The sequence below is a fragment of the Ceratotherium simum genome, chromosome 37 (genome assembly GCF_057802395.1).
Source record: "Ceratotherium simum simum isolate JZ-2026a chromosome 37, ASM5780239v1, whole genome shotgun sequence".
Lineage (NCBI taxonomy): Eukaryota > Metazoa > Chordata > Mammalia > Perissodactyla > Rhinocerotidae > Ceratotherium > Ceratotherium simum.
This window is the reverse complement of record NC_141936.1, coordinates 28,459,270-28,477,946: the sequence shown is the minus strand read 5'-3', so window position 1 is coordinate 28,477,946 and position 18,677 is coordinate 28,459,270. Positions and strand designations below refer to the sequence as shown.

At 39.0% G+C, this 18,677-nt stretch overlaps 1 protein-coding gene across 2 annotated transcripts in view; it reads left to right on the top strand.

Moving 5' to 3' along the window:
- The window catches only part of UNC80 (unc-80 subunit of NALCN channel complex), a 198,746-nt gene that overhangs the window by 8,549 nt on the left and 171,520 nt on the right, over positions 1 to 18,677 (top strand). For both annotated transcript variants that reach the window (XM_087424900.1, XM_087424899.1), the window contains exons 5-7: positions 1,794 to 1,917; positions 4,304 to 4,377; positions 7,625 to 7,764. In XM_087424900.1, the coding sequence (XP_087281026.1) occupies positions 1,794 to 1,917; positions 4,304 to 4,377; positions 7,625 to 7,764 (338 nt within the window). The remainder of the gene's footprint in view (positions 1 to 1,793; positions 1,918 to 4,303; positions 4,378 to 7,624; positions 7,765 to 18,677) is intronic.

Sequence of the window (18,677 nt, the reverse complement as noted above, 5' to 3'; positions counted from 1 at the left end):
ACTGTTGATCCCAGAACCCAGAATAGTACCAGGTACGTAGTTGTTAGTGCTGTGGAGTTGATTCCAACTCCTAGCGCCCCTGTGCACAGCAGAGCAGAACCCTGCCTGGTCTTATATGCCATCCTCTCACCTTCCTGTGCTGTATCTGACAATGCTCCGCTGCTATGCGCAGGGTTTTCGTGGCCAGTGTTTTCAGAAGTGGGTGGCCAGATCCTTCTTCCTAGTCTGTCTCAGTCTGGAAGCTCTGCTGAAACCTGTCCACCATGGGTGACCCTGCTGGTATTTGAAATCCTGGTGGCATAGCTTTCAGCATCACAGCCACATGCAGCCGCCACAGTGTGACAACCGACAGATGGGTAGTGTGGTTCCCTGACCTGGAAATTAACCTGGGCTGCAACAGTGAGAGTGCTGAATCTTAACCACTAGACCACCAGGGCTGGCTAGGTACATTGTAGGTGGTCTATAAATATTTGTAGAATGAATGTTGAATGAATTTGCTGTATGTGCTTTCCTAATACTTCCGCGGGGAGTCCTGGAGGCTTTCCCATCGCGGGCCCTGCTGTGGTGCCAGGATCCCTGTCTACAGCTTACAGAACAGTCCTCTCTGTACCAACATGCAGGATTATTCAGGGATTTCATCAGCCTTTCCAGTTGAAGCTTCCTTTGACACTGAGCTACATTGATTCACCATTTACAGAATCACTTCTTCTTCTTCTTTATTTCCAATTTGTTCCTAGCTCTTATCCTTCTAGATCAGTGGTTTTCAACCATGGCTACAGATGAGAGTCACCAGGGGGCACTTAGGAAAACCTCACAGTGATTCTAATTTAATTGGTCTGGGTAGAGGAGGAAGTGGAACCTGGGCATCCTGTGTTTTAAAAGCTCCCGAGGTGATTATAATATACAAGCCAGGGCTGCAGATCATCGCCCTAAAAGAATTCCTGGGTCTCAGCTGTGTTCATTAATCCGTGATCACATTCTCTGCTTCTATCTCTACATTGTTTTGACAAGCTGAGTTGTTTAAAATGTAACCTCAGATGTCATATAATTGCACTTATACGACATGAGATTGCATTTAAAACATCTCAGCCTCTCAAAATGATGTAATGATGAAGCAGATAATGTGCTCCCTGGAAGAGACCTTAAATTACAGATAAATTGAGTAAGTATGAGTTGTACCCAATTTCTAATGCTATATTGAGCATTGTGATCATGCCAAGAGCTGTGGGGGAGGAGGAGGCCTGACATATCCCTGCCCTCGAGGAATTAAAGATTGTGGAGAAGGCAACATTACAAAGTAATACATTGTGAAGGGCCAAAATATATGTTCCTGATTCTGTGAAATACAAGAACGAGAGACGGACTGGAGAATAGAAAGTCAAAATGGCCAGCATCTGAGGATATTGCCTCATGAGAGAAAGAAGGACAATTACATCATTAAGAGGAATAGTAGTGACAACCACAAGTAAAGAGATCTGCCAAGACTCTTGAAATAAATAGGCCATGATCACTGCTAACACAAAACGATAATTTGTTTTATGCTTTGCCCAAGCTGCATTTTAATTAATTACTAATGTTGCCTAAAGTAGACCACCGTGATTTCCACAGTAATTGTGATGATAGTTTAGGGCTCCTGGTTTACCCCAGAAACACTCTTTGAGTGATGAAAGAAGGTCTGGAAGATCAACCCATTTTGAAATGATCTTATGAATGATGTTAATCCTTGCATTGAATGGTCCCTTCAGCCAGTTCCTAGAAGCCAGTCATTGGACATAGATCTTCTCTTCCCCCAGGAATCTGACCTCACGTTCCGACTGGCCAGTGGGCTTGTTATATGGCAGCCCATGTGGGAGCACAGACAGCCCGAGGTCTCTGGCTTCACGGCACTGGTGAAGCCCATCAGGAGCATCGTTACAGGTTTGTGCCTCGGACACCCAGTGTGGTGGTCTTAGTGGACTCCCTCATACACGGGGTGAGGGTGATGGGATGCTTTGGCCTGAAGGAGCCAAGAGGAAGAAAATTTCTCCAGGGAGTTATCTAGGTGTCCTGGGTACGGGGCTCATTCACATGATGAGCAACTCCAAACCAAGAGCACATGCTGTTGTGTTGTATGACTTTAGATAAGTTGTTTAAAATTCCTGTGCCTCAGTTTCCTCATCTGTAAAATGGGAGTTAAAATATAATATTACTAGTACTTAAGGGTTGTTATGAGGAATAAATGAATTAATTTATGTAAAGTTGTTTAGAAGAATGCCGGGCACCTAGTAGGTGAATAAGTGGTAGCTACTGTTGCTGTTATTATTATTATATCATCATCATTATGGCAGATGGAGTAGCAGCTCCTTAACAATCTCATCTTAGTGTTTTATTGCTATCAGAGCATTTTACTGCAGGAATCGTCTAATAAAATAGTCCTACTGTCAAACTGTAGAAAGAGCACAACATAGTGGCTTGAAAAGTGCCTGGAGGGCTCAGGCTCCACTCCAGATCTGCTCTTACTGTGTGTGTAGCCTAACCTCTCTGGGTGTTTCTATTTCATTTCTTTACAATGGAGATAATAGTGCCGCCTTATAGGGCTTCACACTGTACACACATAAAATGCACACACGTGCCCATTTCACAGTAAGTGCTCAATAAATCCACCCTTCTATTCCTAACCCAATTTTTAGCATCAATAACAAAATTAAAAAAGAGATAAATTATGTGGAAATTTACAGAGGCAAATATATATGTTCGTGTGTATATATGTATGTATATAGTTTGCTTACTTCATAAGGTTTTCCTGCAGACAGTGGAGGATTATGCATGTAAAAGGGCTTTGTAAACGGAAGGAAACTATAAACACATTTTTACATACTGTTTTCCTCCTATAATTTAAAACAACTTTGCAAGTTACATATTATGTTAAGGAATTTTGTAAACCAGGAGTGCCATATTATTCATATATGTGATAAGATGCTTATAGTGACATATCGTGCTTACTATAGTCATTCAAAAGGAAGAGGAACTTTTTCATATAGTAAATGGAGACTGACCCCACAACTTACATGTATGCAATACATTAACGATTGAAATAAATTATAAATTCAAGGGTAATACTCTGTCATACAGTTCAAATATTGAGCAACTAAATAAGTAGAGGTGTCGTAGCCAAAGTGATCTACTTCATACTCCACGGATGGAATGAGGTTAATTTCATTGGATTCAAACAAGCTGAGAGTGGAGACAGATGTACCAGGTTAAAAAACTGAAAACAATAGAAATAAGGCAGAAGAAAATGAAATATGCTATGGTGAAACAAGACTATTACTGAAGAAGCCATATGTTTATGTTGATTAAAGAAATTGAATTTTTTTCATTTTTTTAAGTCCTATCACTTTCCTGTATAAATGGGAAGATCACTGCAAATCTAGGTCTCTCTCTCTAATACATAAACATGCATAAAAACTATTGAGAACTCACGTGCCGCCATAGAACATGGGCTGTTCTCGTCACCCTCCCTTTCTCGTGGATGATGTTCTCGGTGGGTTCCTTTCTCCTCTGCCTGATCTCGGGGGACCTGAAATGATGCACAGTGTCTGAGGGGAAATGAAACTCAGCTTAGACAGCATGGCCAGAAGAAAAAGCAGTGGCATGTGGGTGACACTCCACCAGACACTGGTCTCTGGTTTTGTGAGGTTGGTACACACTTTCCGCTCAGCACCAGTTTACTCACAATTCAAATGGGGCATCGACATCTTAGCTTCCCACCGTCCCTGATCCGCAGGTGAAGATGTGACTGACTGGACTCTTAGCTCAAGGGCAGCTGAATGTGCTTATTAAAGCACAGACCCTGGATGGAGCCACATAGCCTGGGCTGGAACCTTCGCCTTGGGTCAAGTGACCTTGAGCAAGTTAAACTTCCTACGCCTGAGTGTCCTAATCTGTAAAATGGGTCTAATAATATACCATATGTTTTTATATGGTTATTGTAAGGGTTAACTGCGTTGCTGTATGTAAAACACAACAGGACTTGGCAGATCCTAGGTACTATGTAGATGTTAGCTATTATTATTTTTAGTATTGCCAACTTTTTAGCACTTTAACCTGTTGAGTCAGACTGAATAGGTGAAGAGGTCTACATTGACTACCTAGAAATGCTAAGATTTTTGAATTGGTTATTTGGTTTCTCTTACAACATATGTTATTAAATGTCTTCTCCCAAGGTGATAATGATCTATTAAAATGGGATTTTTATTTGAAAATGAAATGAAATTACTATAATCTTATAAAATTTGTGATGGAATTTCTTCTATCTTTGCAGCCAAGAGAAGCTCTCCTATCAGTAGTCAAAGTCAGACCTGTGAATCGCCAAATCAGGATGCAAGACACCGAGAGGTGAGTTTATTATAATCATGACAAGAAAGGAAGCAGCTGTTCCTCGGACTTGGTGTCGTGTGAAGGGTAAGACATAGTTCTAGAAAGATACTACTTGGCTTCAAATCAGGATCCTCCTCCCTGAATGTGAAACTTCAAAGAGCCTCAGGTTTTCTATTTTTCAAGTATGGAAGATAATTTTATGGGCTTCCCAGAAGTGTGGGGGTGCTGAAACAAGACAGTGTATGGCTAGTGCTTTATTACAATGGCTAGTGTGTGATAAGTAGTGCTTTATCTCAGTGGCTGGTGTGCAAGACTCAATAAATGTTAGTTATCATTATTTGTCCCACATTAGCTAGAGTATCATCTTGTTTCGGTCAATTATCGAATTCCCTAATATTTGTTAGGCAGCTCTAATATAGGTGTGATAGTCCTACAGCAGGTTGGGGGGAGAGGGTAGAAAGGAGGCATAAGATACAGTCCTAGCCCTTAAGGAATCTAAAGTTTAACGAGGAATCAAGACTAATCCACATAAAACAGAAGATGCATAATAAAACAGAATATAATTCAATGCAACTTTGTTATGCAATATTTGGTTTGGAAAAGAAAGAAATGAAGGCCCGAGTAGTTGAAAGCCACCTAGAAATTAATCCTACCATTAGCTTAGCAGGTGTTTAAATGACCTGCCTTCACTTCCAGCTCAACATGTGCGAAATAAAACTTGCTGCCTTCCATCAAAATTGGATCCTCTTTCCAACTGTTGTATTATTGTCAGGGGTATCATCATTCTTTATGCCCTCCAAACTGGAAACTTTGGAGTCCTATTGTATTTACTATTTACTGCACAATTGCTAAGTACAGACACTGTGATTTGTATGCTATATTTCATCTGTTCTAAGATGTAATGTTTTTCACTTTTGACATCTTTGAAATCGAGTGAGTTTGGCTACCTTTGGCCTCTTGCAGTCTCCCTGCCTGGTAGCAGCCTTGATGTGCTTGTTGTTCTCGTGCAGCATGAATTTTGTCATTTCCAGCATCTAAATTTGCAGAATCGGGGTCAGTGGCTTCGAAGAATACGTCAGAGCGAATAGCAGAGCACTCCTTTAAGAAATAACACTCTTGACACAGAGGAAGTTATTCTATGGAAAAACATATATCAACAACTCTGAGTTGAAATTTCTAGATGTGAAGAAATTTTAGGAATACCTACACAAATTTATTTCACTTATATTTTCCTTTTAACATATACACAGGATGGATATATGATCAAAAGCTATGCCTTTAATAAGTCTAAGATAGCCCCTTTAATAAGTATAAAATAAAAAGTCCTTACTAATAAGAAGTGACCTAGTTTAATTAGCACTTTTTTTCCTTAATTGAACATGAATTAATGGTGTGTCTTATAACTGATGGCATCTTAGATACAATGAAATACTGTTCTCCTCAATCCTATTTGCCTCAATTCTATTTGATTTCTTGCTGAGTCATTGTTTTCTTTTTTGTTACGTCACTCAGATGTGCCCTTTATTCTCTGTGCCCACTGCTACCCTGTAAATCCAGGTCCTCAGAACTAGCTTGCAGCTGAACCACCTAATTGGATTTTCTACCTCTAGGCTCTCCTGCCTTACATAAATACTGCTTAATAATGCCTGACTCATCTTGCTAATGCATCATTTATTTATTAGCTCATCGTTCAGCAGAGGCTTCCTATATGCAAGGTGCCGTCCTTTTATCACATCCCCTCCTCCTTAGGAAGCTGTGGTGGATGATGTTGACCATCACCTCTCGACACCAAACTCCTCTCCCTTGATCTCCGTGCTTCCCGCCGCCTGGCATATCCGTCTTAAGTGACCCTGATGGCCCCTTCACTCAGTGAAGCGCTGCTTCCAGTGCACAGAACATGGGTTCAGCCTCTGAATCCTTGCTCAGCCTATTTCCTCTCACTGGAATGCTCTCTTTCCTCCCCATTGCCTGTCTAAATTTTTGTCTTTCTTATAAGAACCAATTAAGATCTCGACTCCCCATGAACTCTTGTCTAATTACCCTAAACCCACACTGTCCAATGTGGTAGCCGCTGGGCCTTTGTGGCTGTTGAACGCTTGAAATGTGGCTAGTCTGAATTGAGATGTATTGTAAATATAAAATGTACACTGGATTTGGAAAACTGAGTATAAAAAAAGAATGGAAATATTTCATTAGTAATTTTATATTGATTATGTGTTGAAATAATAATTAGGGGTTAAACAGAATATATGATTAAAATTAATTCCACCTGTTTCCTTTTACTATTTTTAAAGCCATATATGTGGCTCACGTTTGTGGCTTGCGTTATATTGCTATTGGACATGCTGCCCTAACGTATACTCACTTGTCTTAAACTTAATTGTAAGCTCTTGAATTCACATTTCATCTCATATTTTTTTTTTCCTCCCAAATCACCCAACATGAGGCACACATAGTATGCTCATGCTAAGGGATTCTTTGATCAAGTTCAGAAGACTTATTTCATGAAATTTCTGGCTGTATTTGTCTCTCTGCATCATGGCTGAACAAAGCTTTCTTATTTTACATGTGAAAATAGAAATTGTAAGAGCTAAAAATACTAGGATAGATTTTTGAGGCTCTTTGTAACTTTAGTGAAGAATTTTATCTGTAATACCTATGGAAAAATATCTCACATTTCCTGGGCAGAATTACATTGATCAGCTAAATGTAACTGAAATAAGCCACTCTGTAAGAGAATGGCTGAATCTGTGCTTACAAATCAGAATAAAGGTCATCATATCCAGTTGGAAAAGTGTATTACATCTCTCCTCTGATGGGTGATGGGAGGGCTGAACCTTGAGCTTCCATCCTCGTGTTCTGGCTTCAGTTTAATTAGCTCTTACTGACCTGGTGTTTGTTTTCAGCCTTGTGTCTCTGTTCTGTCCTCCTCAGTTTTGGTGTTATCTTTGATGAATTGTTGGTTTGTAACGCTTCTCCTATAGATACTGGATATGAGGTGAAAAAGAAAAGAATCAAAGGGAAAATGAAATAAAGTATATGAGAATACTTAGCCTAATGCTTGGAATGACACAGGTGCTCTCTAGAAGTCTGTTCCCATTCCCTCTTAAATGAAGCCAAAATCCCCTGGTCTATGACATCGTATTTAGCTATACGGCAAAAAATTATTCCAATGTAAAACACAATGTTTGTCATATGATAGCTAATTCTAGAGGATCTACCTGAAGAAAAAAAAAAACTAATCTGCTATCTTCACCTCCAAAAGGGGCTCCAGGTGGTCTGTGAGACCTTCCAGTCAGATTCCATCTCACCCAAGGCCACCATTTCAGGCTGCCACCGAGGAAACTCCCTTGATGGAAGTCTGTCCTCTCAAACTTCCCAGGAAAGAGGACCATCACATTCAAGGTACATGACTGCAATGTTAGGGACAAACATGTATCCCCAGTCACCAAAAATTAAATATGCATTTTTAGCTGCTTCTATAGCCTCTGTTCCTTAAAATACGTATGTGCATGATATGTGTATATATATTCTTGGTCAGTATATAATTAGATTGATAATTCCAGGAATGTGCTATGAATGGCTCTCATTTAAACAAACTCCAGTGGAAGTGAGAAGACATGTCTGATTCAATGAGATGTCTGAATTAGATAATATTTTAAATATTTAAATGCAGAAACTCAAATAATGCTATCAAAAGATTATTTTGCAGGGATGTGCAAGGATCCGCTTTAATGTACAAGAATATTTTATACCAGCAGATCCTTCTGTTAAAATGGGTGCTTCTAAAATTCTCAAAGGGAGTTGAAAAGTGTGTTCTTCGTATTACCATTTCAATGCCGCCGCTGTTAGCTCCATATGGTGAAATTGCTTACAAATGCCTTCCCTATGTACAATCATTAGTCCACTTCCTCCTGCTCCCTGCTGAAGTGATGGAAGCCTGGATTCATGAGGTTTGCCTTTGTACCCAACTAGAAATTCCACCAAGGGGGCCAGAGTCCCCTAGACCATTTGTTTATCCCTCCTTTCAAATGAGGTTGCTGTCTACTGGATAGTATTTTAAAAGTTGATATTTTAAAAATAGTTTTACTGAGGTATAATTTATATACCATAAAATTCACTCATTTTAAGTGTATAATTTAATGATTTTTTAGCAAATTTACAGAATTGTGCAACTATTACCACAGTCCAATTTTAGAACATTTCTATCACCCAAAAATATCGCTTGTGCCAACTTTCAGTCACCCCCATTTCCCAGATGATCACTTAATCTGTCATAGAGACAGAAATACATAGAATATTTGCATTTCTGGACATTTCAAATAAATGGAATCATATAGCATGTGGTCTTTTGCATCTGGCTTCTTTTATTTAGCATAATGTTTTAGAGGTTCATCCACATCATAGCATGTAAAGTAATTCATTTCTTTTTATTGGTAAATAGTATTCTATTGTATGGATATATCACATTTTGTTTATCCATTCGCCAGTTGATGGATATTTGAGTTGATTCAACTTTTTGTCTATTATGAATAATGCTGCTGTAAATATTCACATACAAGTTTTTCTGTGGGCATATGTTTTCAATTCTGTTGGGCAAATACCTAGGAGTGGAATTGCTAGGTTGGATGGTAAATTTGTTTTATTTTTTAAGAAACTGCCAAACTATTTACCAAAAAGGCTGCACCATTTTACATTCCCACTGAAATGTATGAGAGTTCATTGTTTCTCTGTGTCCTTGGCAGCCACTCTTGTGGTTGTGGAGTGGGATCTGATTGTGGTTTAAATTTGCATTTCCCTAATGATTAATGACATTAAGTATATTTTCATGTGTGTATTAGCTATTTGAATATCTTCTTTGATGAAATGTCTGTTCAAACCTTTTGCTCAAGTTTTAAATGGGCTGTTTGTCTTCTTGTTAATGAATTGTAAGAGTTCTTTATATTTTCTGGATACAAGTCCTTTATAAAAAAAAATGATCCACAAATATTTCTCTCAGCATTAGCTTGTCTTTTCATTTAGTAAGTTTTAAATGATCTGCCTCCTTCTGGCACCAGAACCAGGCTACATGGGTGTAGTGTTTTTTAAAGATTTCTTAGACTTGTTAAAAGCACGGAGCCATATAAATATAATTGCTTTTTAACCAAAATACTACTATGTTGTGCTTTAAAAAAATAATATGTAAAGAGTTTATCTTTATGTCTTCATTTTGGATTTTAAAACCACGTGACCCAGTTGAATGATCTTTTGCTGGTTGAGAATATGAATTCTTGACGGCACTTTAGTCATATTGGCAGAGATTGTTTGTATTTTTATCCACATGATTTGCTGTACTGGGTCGATGGTGATGATGACTACTTAAAATCATACCACTTTTAATGTGGACAGAGCCCTATGATGATAACCAGTCCAATCTGATGCACTAGCAACATTTTAACCACTTAAACACGTTCAGCAATGAAGAATTCAGTATTTTCAGATAAAGCTCATTTCATTTTTAGATAGCTCTATTCAGTGGAATGTCCTTCTTATATTTGACCAAATTTTGCTTTCCTGTAGTTTCGGTCTATGGTTCTTGTATTAGTTTTCTACTGCTGTGTTACAAATCACAACAAACTTACTGGTCTAAAACAACATGCATTTATTATTTTATAACTTCTGTGTGTCAGAAATCCGGCACAATTTAGCTAGGTTAACTGTTACAAGGTCTTACCAGGCTAAAATTCAGGTGTCAGGATGGGCCGTAGTCTCATCACAGACTTGACTGGGGAAAGATCCACTTGCAGGCTCCCTCAGGTTGCAGGCCTGAGGTCCCTTTATTCTTGCTGGCTGTTGCCTGGGGGCTGCTCTTGGCCCCTAGAGGTCTCCTACAGTTCATTGCCACGTGGCACTCTCCATAGGCTGCCTCACAACATGGCAGCTTACTTCTTCAAAACCAGCCACGGAGAGAAATTCTCTCTAATTCCAGTCTGCTAATAGAGTCTTTATGACATAGCAATCATACAAGTGACATCTCAGCACCTTTCTTGTATAAAATAACCTAATTATGAGAGTGGCATCCTGTCTTCTTTGCCACATTCTGTTGGTTACAAGAAAGTCACAAGTCCTGCCCACACTCGAGAGAAGAGGATAGTAAAGAGTGTGACCACCATTAGATGGGAATCAAGGATGGCTTCCCTAAGTGTGTCCACCACAGTCTTTTTGAAGATGGACAGAATCTTCCCATACTAACTTTCCTCTTACTCAAAAGTAACTATCATGATGACCTTCCCACCAAGGCTTCCATTTTATTTGATTACAACAATAACTCACTAACAAAGTTATGAAGGGCATCACTAAATCAGATTTGGGGAAAGGGAGTTACTTAGGACGCAGAGTAAAGAGACTAACAATAAGAACTGCCTTTTATTGGACATCTTCTATGTGCTTAAAACAGAACTAGGGTCTTTACATTTATAATATTACCTAAATTTTCATTTATTCACTCATTTATACATCTTTTAAGTGTATGCTAGACATTAGGGTTATAGCAATGTCAAAGTTCTTGTCCTCAAAGGGCTTATTTTCTAAAAAGATAGATTAAAAAAGAGTAAACAAATAAATAAAAGTATTTTTAGGTTACTCTAAGACTATGAAGGCAAAAGCAAAGGGGTGGGAGGCGAGCTTTTTTTCACGGAGACCTGAATGATGTGAAAGAAGCAGCCTCATGAAGATCTGGGAAGAGCGATCTAGGCAGAGGGAAGAGGAAATCTAAAGGCTCCGAATTGGGAATCAGCTCAGTGTGTTTTGGGAACAGCAAGAAGGCCATTGTGACCAGGGTGCAGTGATGAGCAGGGAAAGTCATGGGGAATCAGGTCAGAGAGGATCTGAGGGGTCAGATCACAAGGGACCCAGGAGGCCGTGTGAGAAGTTTGGGTTTTGTTGCAGGTGTGATGAAAAGCCACTGGAGTTCTTTGAGCAGTGGGGTGCCATTAACTGAACTACGCTTTTTAAAGACCACTCCAAATGGTTTGCGGAAAATCGACTTGGAAGGCCCAAGTAGACGCAGAGACTTGTTAGGAGGCCCCTGCTGTGGTCCAGTTGGGAGAGAATGTGGCTTGGTTAGGGTGGTGGTAGTAAGGATGGAAAGGCTGAGATGAGATTGGAATTGGGACACACTTGGGGCTGGAGCTGACACGATTGTGTGTGGGAGTGAGAAAAAGAAGGGAATCAAGCATAACTGAAGTTTTTGGCTTGAGCGACTGGATGAATGGTGATTAAATATATGAGACAAGGAAGTCTGAGAAAAAGCATATATAAAAATATTCTAAATCTGTCCACCTCCACCTATGTCTAAGGCCACCACCATCATCCAAGCCACTCATCACCTCCTGCCTGGAGTATTGTAATAGCCTACTTATTGGTTTCGTCTTATTTGCTCTTGCCACCATCCAATATAGAACATGCAGAGTCATGGAAAAACATTAGTGATGCTGCTCCTACACTGTAACTCTTTTAATGGCTGTCCATTGCTATCAAGTTAAAATTCAAAATCCTTGACATACCCCTCAAGGCTCCACATTATCGGGCTGCTGTCTAGTTTTCTAGTCTAACATTGTGCTACCACCCACACCCCTATCACTAAACTCCAGCCTTTTCTGAGATCTTCCCATGCACTAAACTTCCCCTTAGCTCTGAGATTTGGAGTATGTTAGTCCATCTGCCTAGATTGTTCTTCCGTCTATCTTCACTTAACCAACTCTCATCCTTCAAGACTCAATTGAAATATCATTTCGTTATCCCTGGAGAGGCTTTGGCCCATGTTAAAGACTGTCACGGAACTCCCTATTTTCTCTTATGGCACAAATGGCAATCATAATTCAAATACTTGTGTCATTATTTGTCTATCGCCTTCCCTAGGCTGTAAAATGAACGAGCAGTGTGACCTAGTCCCTTTTACCCACTGCTGTAGCTCTAAGGCCTGGCACACAGCCCTCAGTGCCGGGTACTGAATAAGCAAATGAGTTTAATCTTCACAATAAACATGCAAAGAAGACATTATTCTTTTAAAGATGAGGAGCTAAAGCATAGAGAGATTAAATGACTCACTCAAGGACACACAGCTAGGAAGCAGAAGAGCTAGATTTGAACCCAGTCTAGCCAGTGCCATGGTCTACACTCTTCACTACTCTCCCACGAGAAGGTAGATCTTTAGGGGGAGCACTGTTGGCTTCCTATAGGAGCCTACCCATCTCCTCAATTATGTTTTAATGGAAGCCTCCTTTCTCCTTGATCTCTCATTTAAAGTGGAAATATTGTGGTTATTTGCCAGAATTAGTCATTTTCAGGAACAAAAAGATTCCTAGATGCTTAGTATCACCTTCCCCTGACCTCTGAGAAGTTTGAAACTCAGCCTTTATTTAGTACTTGTCTAATTGGATCTTGTAGAATTTTAACGCTGCTGGCCCCTCCAGCCTTCCTGACAGGCCTTCCTTGACTTTTCTGCATTATGCTCTACTGTTTATCTTCTTACCTCTCTAACAGACCCTTTCCAGAATTTTCTTTGGCTTCTCTTTCATGGCCCTCCTTTTACTGTTGGTATTTCCCTCTGCTCCCACATTCTCCCTCTTAGTGATCTTATTCACCATCACAGTTTCAATCACTAGCTATGTGCTGATGACTTTCAGACCTTTATATCCAATCTAGACAACTCTTTTGAGCTCCATACCCATGTAATTTACTGGTCTCTTGAACTCTGTACCTCTTTCCTAAGATTTTAAGAACACCACACAATTCAGTCATTGGCAGACAAAGACTATTTTCTTTCCTAAACAATTCACAGATTTAAAAAACTTATATATATAAAATATATGACAATTAAGTGTATACATATGTGAAAAAGAAATACATAATCTCTACTAAGGTGTCTAATTTGTCTTTTTTTCTACTAACTGAGAAATTATTCTCCAGTGTAAGATCAGAGATGTAATTTTCTTTTGCTTATCCATCTTTAATAGATTTACCAATAGACTATTTGGAGTTATACTAGTGTATCAGGTATTTATTGCTGCAAAACAAATTACTCTGAAATTAGTGACTTAAAATAATAAATACATGTGTTATCTCGGTTTGTGAAGGTTATGTATCCAGGAGCAGCTTGAAGGGTTTTTTCCGGCTCAGGGTTTCTTATGAGGTTGTGGTTAAGATGTTCGCTGAGACTGCAGTTGTCTGAAGGCATTACTCGGCTGGAGGATCTGCTTCTAAGATCACTTAGGTGGTTGTTGGCCAAATGCCTCAGTTTCTTACTGCCTGAGCCTCTCCATAGGGCTGCTCACAATATGGCGGCTGACTTGTCACAAAATGAATGATGAGAGAGAGAGAGAAAGAGAGAAGGGTGTCTTATAACCTAGTTTCAGAAGTGACATACCACCACTTCTGCCGTATTCTGTTGGTCATATAGACCAACTCTGATATGTTTTAGGAAGGAAGAATACAAAGGCATGAGTACAAGAAGGCAAGGATCATTGGAGAGATGTTAGAAGCTGGCTACCATGGTCAGCCCTCTGGCCCCAATGATTCCCATCCATCCCACATGCAACATCCCTCCCACCTACTTTCAATAAGGTCACCCCAAATCTCATCCAATTACAGGATCAGGTCAAAGTCCAGATCTCATCATCAAAATCAGATCTAGGTGCCAATGAGGCACCTTGTATACAATTTAAGTACAATTCTTTAAGTACAGTTTTTCTCAATCTGTACACCTGTGAACTAAAGAGACAAGTTATCTACACACAACACACCCAACATACAGTGGTGGAGTAGCCATAGGCTAACTGCTGTGGTCATTCCTGTTCAAAGGGAGAAAATGGGAGGCACTGGTCCATAGCAGTTCTGAAATCAAGCAAGGCAAATGTTGGAAGCTTCTAGATTGAAACTCATTCCTATTCTTGTTCATGGCTCTTGGCTTCACTCTCTGGGCTATTCATTCCACCCTCCAAGTCAACTTTCCGTTTTCAAGAAAGATAGGTATTTACAGCTGAGTAGTTTTCTCAGCCTGCTTCCTGCCAGTAAAATTTAGGAGGTGGCGGGGAGAGAGGGAAGTATGACAGCCTCTTTTCATTTTGTACTATCTCTGAAAGTGTTTTTGTTGGTATAATTCTTTTAGAAATTTTGTGGGTCCACTGTTAATCTCATTGGGGCCCACTAGAATAGACAAAAGCCACACTTATAAATCTCTTTGAGATAATTCCCTCTTTACCTGGAGCTTCTATTGAAGAACAACACCCTAAAGTTTGTTAGAAGTCTCATTTTTTTTTTAATATGTGAATCACACTCTCAAAATCTTTACAGGGCCTTTTGTCTGGTGAAATAATATGCTGAGGCATGACCTTATATCATTCTGAAGTCTTAACAAAATGATTTTACAACTCCACCCTTGACTTCATCTTTAGACAATAATTTTTCCAGAAGTGCCCAAGATTTGATGTTTGCTTGGAAGCCATTTCTTAATTTTAGCATTATTTCTCATCTGGAGAGCTAAGAATTTTCAAAATCATCAAGTCTCAGCTAATTAGGCTTTAACAGTTCTTCATTTAGTTCATATATCTTCTCTCTCACTTTACCATAAGCAGCATGAAGAAATGAGAAGGCACTTTCAACAGCTTATTTGGAAATCTCCTTATTTAGATCACATAGTTTGTTAGGCACATTTCTTTAACTTTCCACAGCACAGCATCAATATCATGCTTCTTACTTCCCTTGAAGTCCTCACCAGTGGCCTCCTTAAAATTCAGGATTTCTATTAGCGATTTGTGCAAAGCAATGTAGTCTTTTATTTTATAACACACTCTTCAAAGTCTTTGCGGTCTCTGCCTACTGCCTGATTCCAAAGCCATTCCCCAAGTTTAGAGTTTTATCTTGTATGAAAATCTCTATTAGCTATCAATTGCTGTATAACAAATTACCCAAATTTCTTAGCAACTTAAAACAAAAGACATTTATTACCTGACGTAGTTTCTGATGATCGTGAATCCAGAAACCGCTTGTCTAGGTGGTTGTGGCTCGAGGTCTCTCAAGAAGTTGGCCAGGGCGGCAGTCATCTGAAGGTTTGACTGGCCTGGAGACTCTGCTTTCAAGCTCACTCAGATGCCTGTTGACTGGAAGCCTGAGTTCTCCATCTCTGCCTCTCCGTAGGACTGCTCATGACATGGCAGCTGTCTTCCCTCAAAACAAATTATCCCAGAAAGAGAGGGAGCAACCAAGATCTATGCTTCCGTGTCTTCTATAACCTAATCTCCAAGTGACAGCCCATCACTTCTGCTATATTCTGTGGATAGCACCAACCAACCCTGGTACAGAGGGAGAGGGGACCACATGAGGATGTGAATTCCAAGAGGCAGGGATCATTGGGGCCTATTTTGGCGGCTGGCCACAACAATAATGATGATAATGTCACCATCATTTTATGTATGATGATCGTTAAGACTATATCTGTACATTTTCTTCATATCAATTATTGAATATCCTCATAGTCCTCCTTCACTCATTACATTCTACGCAAATGCCAAAAAGTTTAATTTAATTTAAGTGTAAGTCATTTCTTACCTCAAAATACTATGCTTTGGCCTGACTTTAAAAAATTATTAAAAACAATATTAGAGTGAAATCTTGAGGTCATAAAATGTCCAGAAGCTTATATTTCTTACAAAATTGTTATCAACTGTAGTAAACATTGGAAATTTTCAAATATAAATTGCAAATGATATTTCTTTTCTCAGTCAAAATTCAGTGTTAATGGCTCCAATCTGATTTGCTTGTAAGGACAGAGCCAACTATAACATTCAAGGTTCCCTCTTTGTGGAAGGACATTGTTTTTTCTGTTCTCCGATATTGCCACATACAAACATCTACGTATGTACGCATTTTTTGACACATACACACAGTCACCCACAGCACATGTCCACCCACATGTGAGAATTAGACATATGAGTCAATGAGACTTGAGAAGAATGACTTAGGTCTTCTTTCTGCCTAGCTGCAGTAGCTGGTTGCCATGGAAATGATGCACAAGGTAGACCTTTCAGAAAATGCTAATGTTAATGTGTCTTTATTGGAGGAGTTCATGTATTAATCAGAAATGAAGAGAACTTTAGTAACAAAGCAACTCGAATGTCCTGGGAACAAAAGCTGTCTGCGTACATCAAACAAATCCAGTTCATCATCTCTTTTGCCCTAACTTTCACTGAATTAAACCTCACTCTTCCCTGAACTCTGCAATCAGTGAACAGGTAGCTAGTTTTTTAAAATTAATGTGAGATTTCGTCTTTAATTACCGTATGCATAGACTTAATTTCTGCTTCATTAGGTACTGCAGGCAGTCACGACTGATTTCCACAGTTCTCTCCTCCTTAGATATTATTTCGTGGGTGCTTGTCTGCCTTAGGTGTTTTCCACTAGCATCTCCCAAACCTAATTAATAATAACTTTGTTTCCTAAAGCCATAGTTGCTTGAAAAATAGATTAAAGCAATTCTTACTTTTTTCAAAATTCTTCTTTTTGTTGTAATGTGTTATTTATTCTATGCCTATAAAAGAAGTATGTGGTAATTATAGAAAACTTTTAAAATGTATAAAATATTTTTTAAAAAATAAAAATCATCCATGAGCTTGTCAGGTAGACATAAACATCATTAATTTTTTTGTATATGTACTTCTCTTCATTATTTTTACATATACCATTTAGAGTAAAAGTTGTATTCATACTTTCATAAAATTTTCACTTTTCATTTTTTTCTACAAAACAACTTATGGAATCATAGAATATTAGAGTTGGAAAGAATTTTTCTATCATATCATACAATGAGCTGCCCCATATCATCTTTATCCAGTTATGTAAATTTTTTTGTCACGTGTTAATTAGATAGATAGTTGATTAGTTAATTAAAATGACTTTTACTGGTTACTCAGTGACAAGTTGGTTGTCTGATAATGATGTCCTAAAAGAAATTTAAAAATTGATTCATCATTCTTGCTTTTGATTGACTACTCGTCCTGGTACAGCTCACACTTTAAGCCAAATAGACTAGTGCTTGAATAACACCTAAAATGAAGGTAATTTGCTTATAAATATTTGCTACAGAAGGCCTTGTTTTTTTTTTTTTTTTAATTTTTTTTTTTTAAAGATTTTATTTATTCAGCTTTTTCCCCCCAAAGCCCCAGTAGATAGTTGTATGTCATAGGTTCACATCCTTCTAGTTGCTGTACGCGGGACTCGGCCTCGCGTTGGACGGAGAAGTGGTCCCTCCGGGCGCTCCCGGGATCCGAACCCGGGCCGCCAGCATCAGAGCGCGCGCACTTAACCGCTAAGCCACAGAGCCGGCCCCAGAAGGCCTTGTTAACTTCATTGTTGTTTCAAATGGAGTCTCTTTAAATATTAAGCAATTGAAATGTGAACTTACGTAACAGATTTTGATTGTCTAAGTTACAGACTTGGTTTTAGTCTCTGATCACAGCCTTGTGTTGGTGGTGTCTTGCTGTTGTGCACTCCATCATTGGCTGAACTGGCGTGGTCTGTTAGAAAGTAGTTAATGACTGCGGGACTCAACTCAGAGTTAGTAATTACTTTCAGTCAAATAAATTTTGTGTGTAGAGAAAGAGATAAATTTAGTCACCTGGCCCCCTCAGGGACAAAACTGTCAACATATCATTCTACTTAGTGTTTCCATATAGGAATTCTTTTGGATGTTGGCTTAAAAGTGCAAAAATTATGCATTACATATTTCTCTAGGGCAGTTGTCCTCCAATCTTATCAAGAGTGTTTAAGAATCACCTGGAGGTGTTGTTTAAAATAAAGATTCCTGGGTTCTGTCCTCAGCAATTCTAGTTTAGTAAGTCTGGGGGTAGGACCCAGGAGTCTACATTTTTAACAACCTCCTTCCTCCCCATTCCCCTTGGAATTCTCATGGAAGTAGTCCGTTGGCATCTCATTATATGGAACACTGTTCACTGCTCTAGGGATTCGAAATAACTTATGGAACTCCCTAATCTAATTTACTAACTAGAAATATTTGGGGACATTGAGGTGTGGGCAGAAAGTAAAGGATAAGGATAGCTAGTCCAGTGTGGGGGGAGGAGGGAATAAGTCCATTGAACTACTACTATCTGCCTTAATCACAGCAGCCTAGTCAGGAAAACAACAGTTTTCACAAGCTCTTATAAGTCAAATGATTGTCACAAATTCTTGAGGACTTAAAATTACCCAGCTGGTAGCCAGACAACCTCATACTTTGTCTTTTCTTTATAAATCCAAGAATACAGCACTGGAAAAAAAAATCCTAT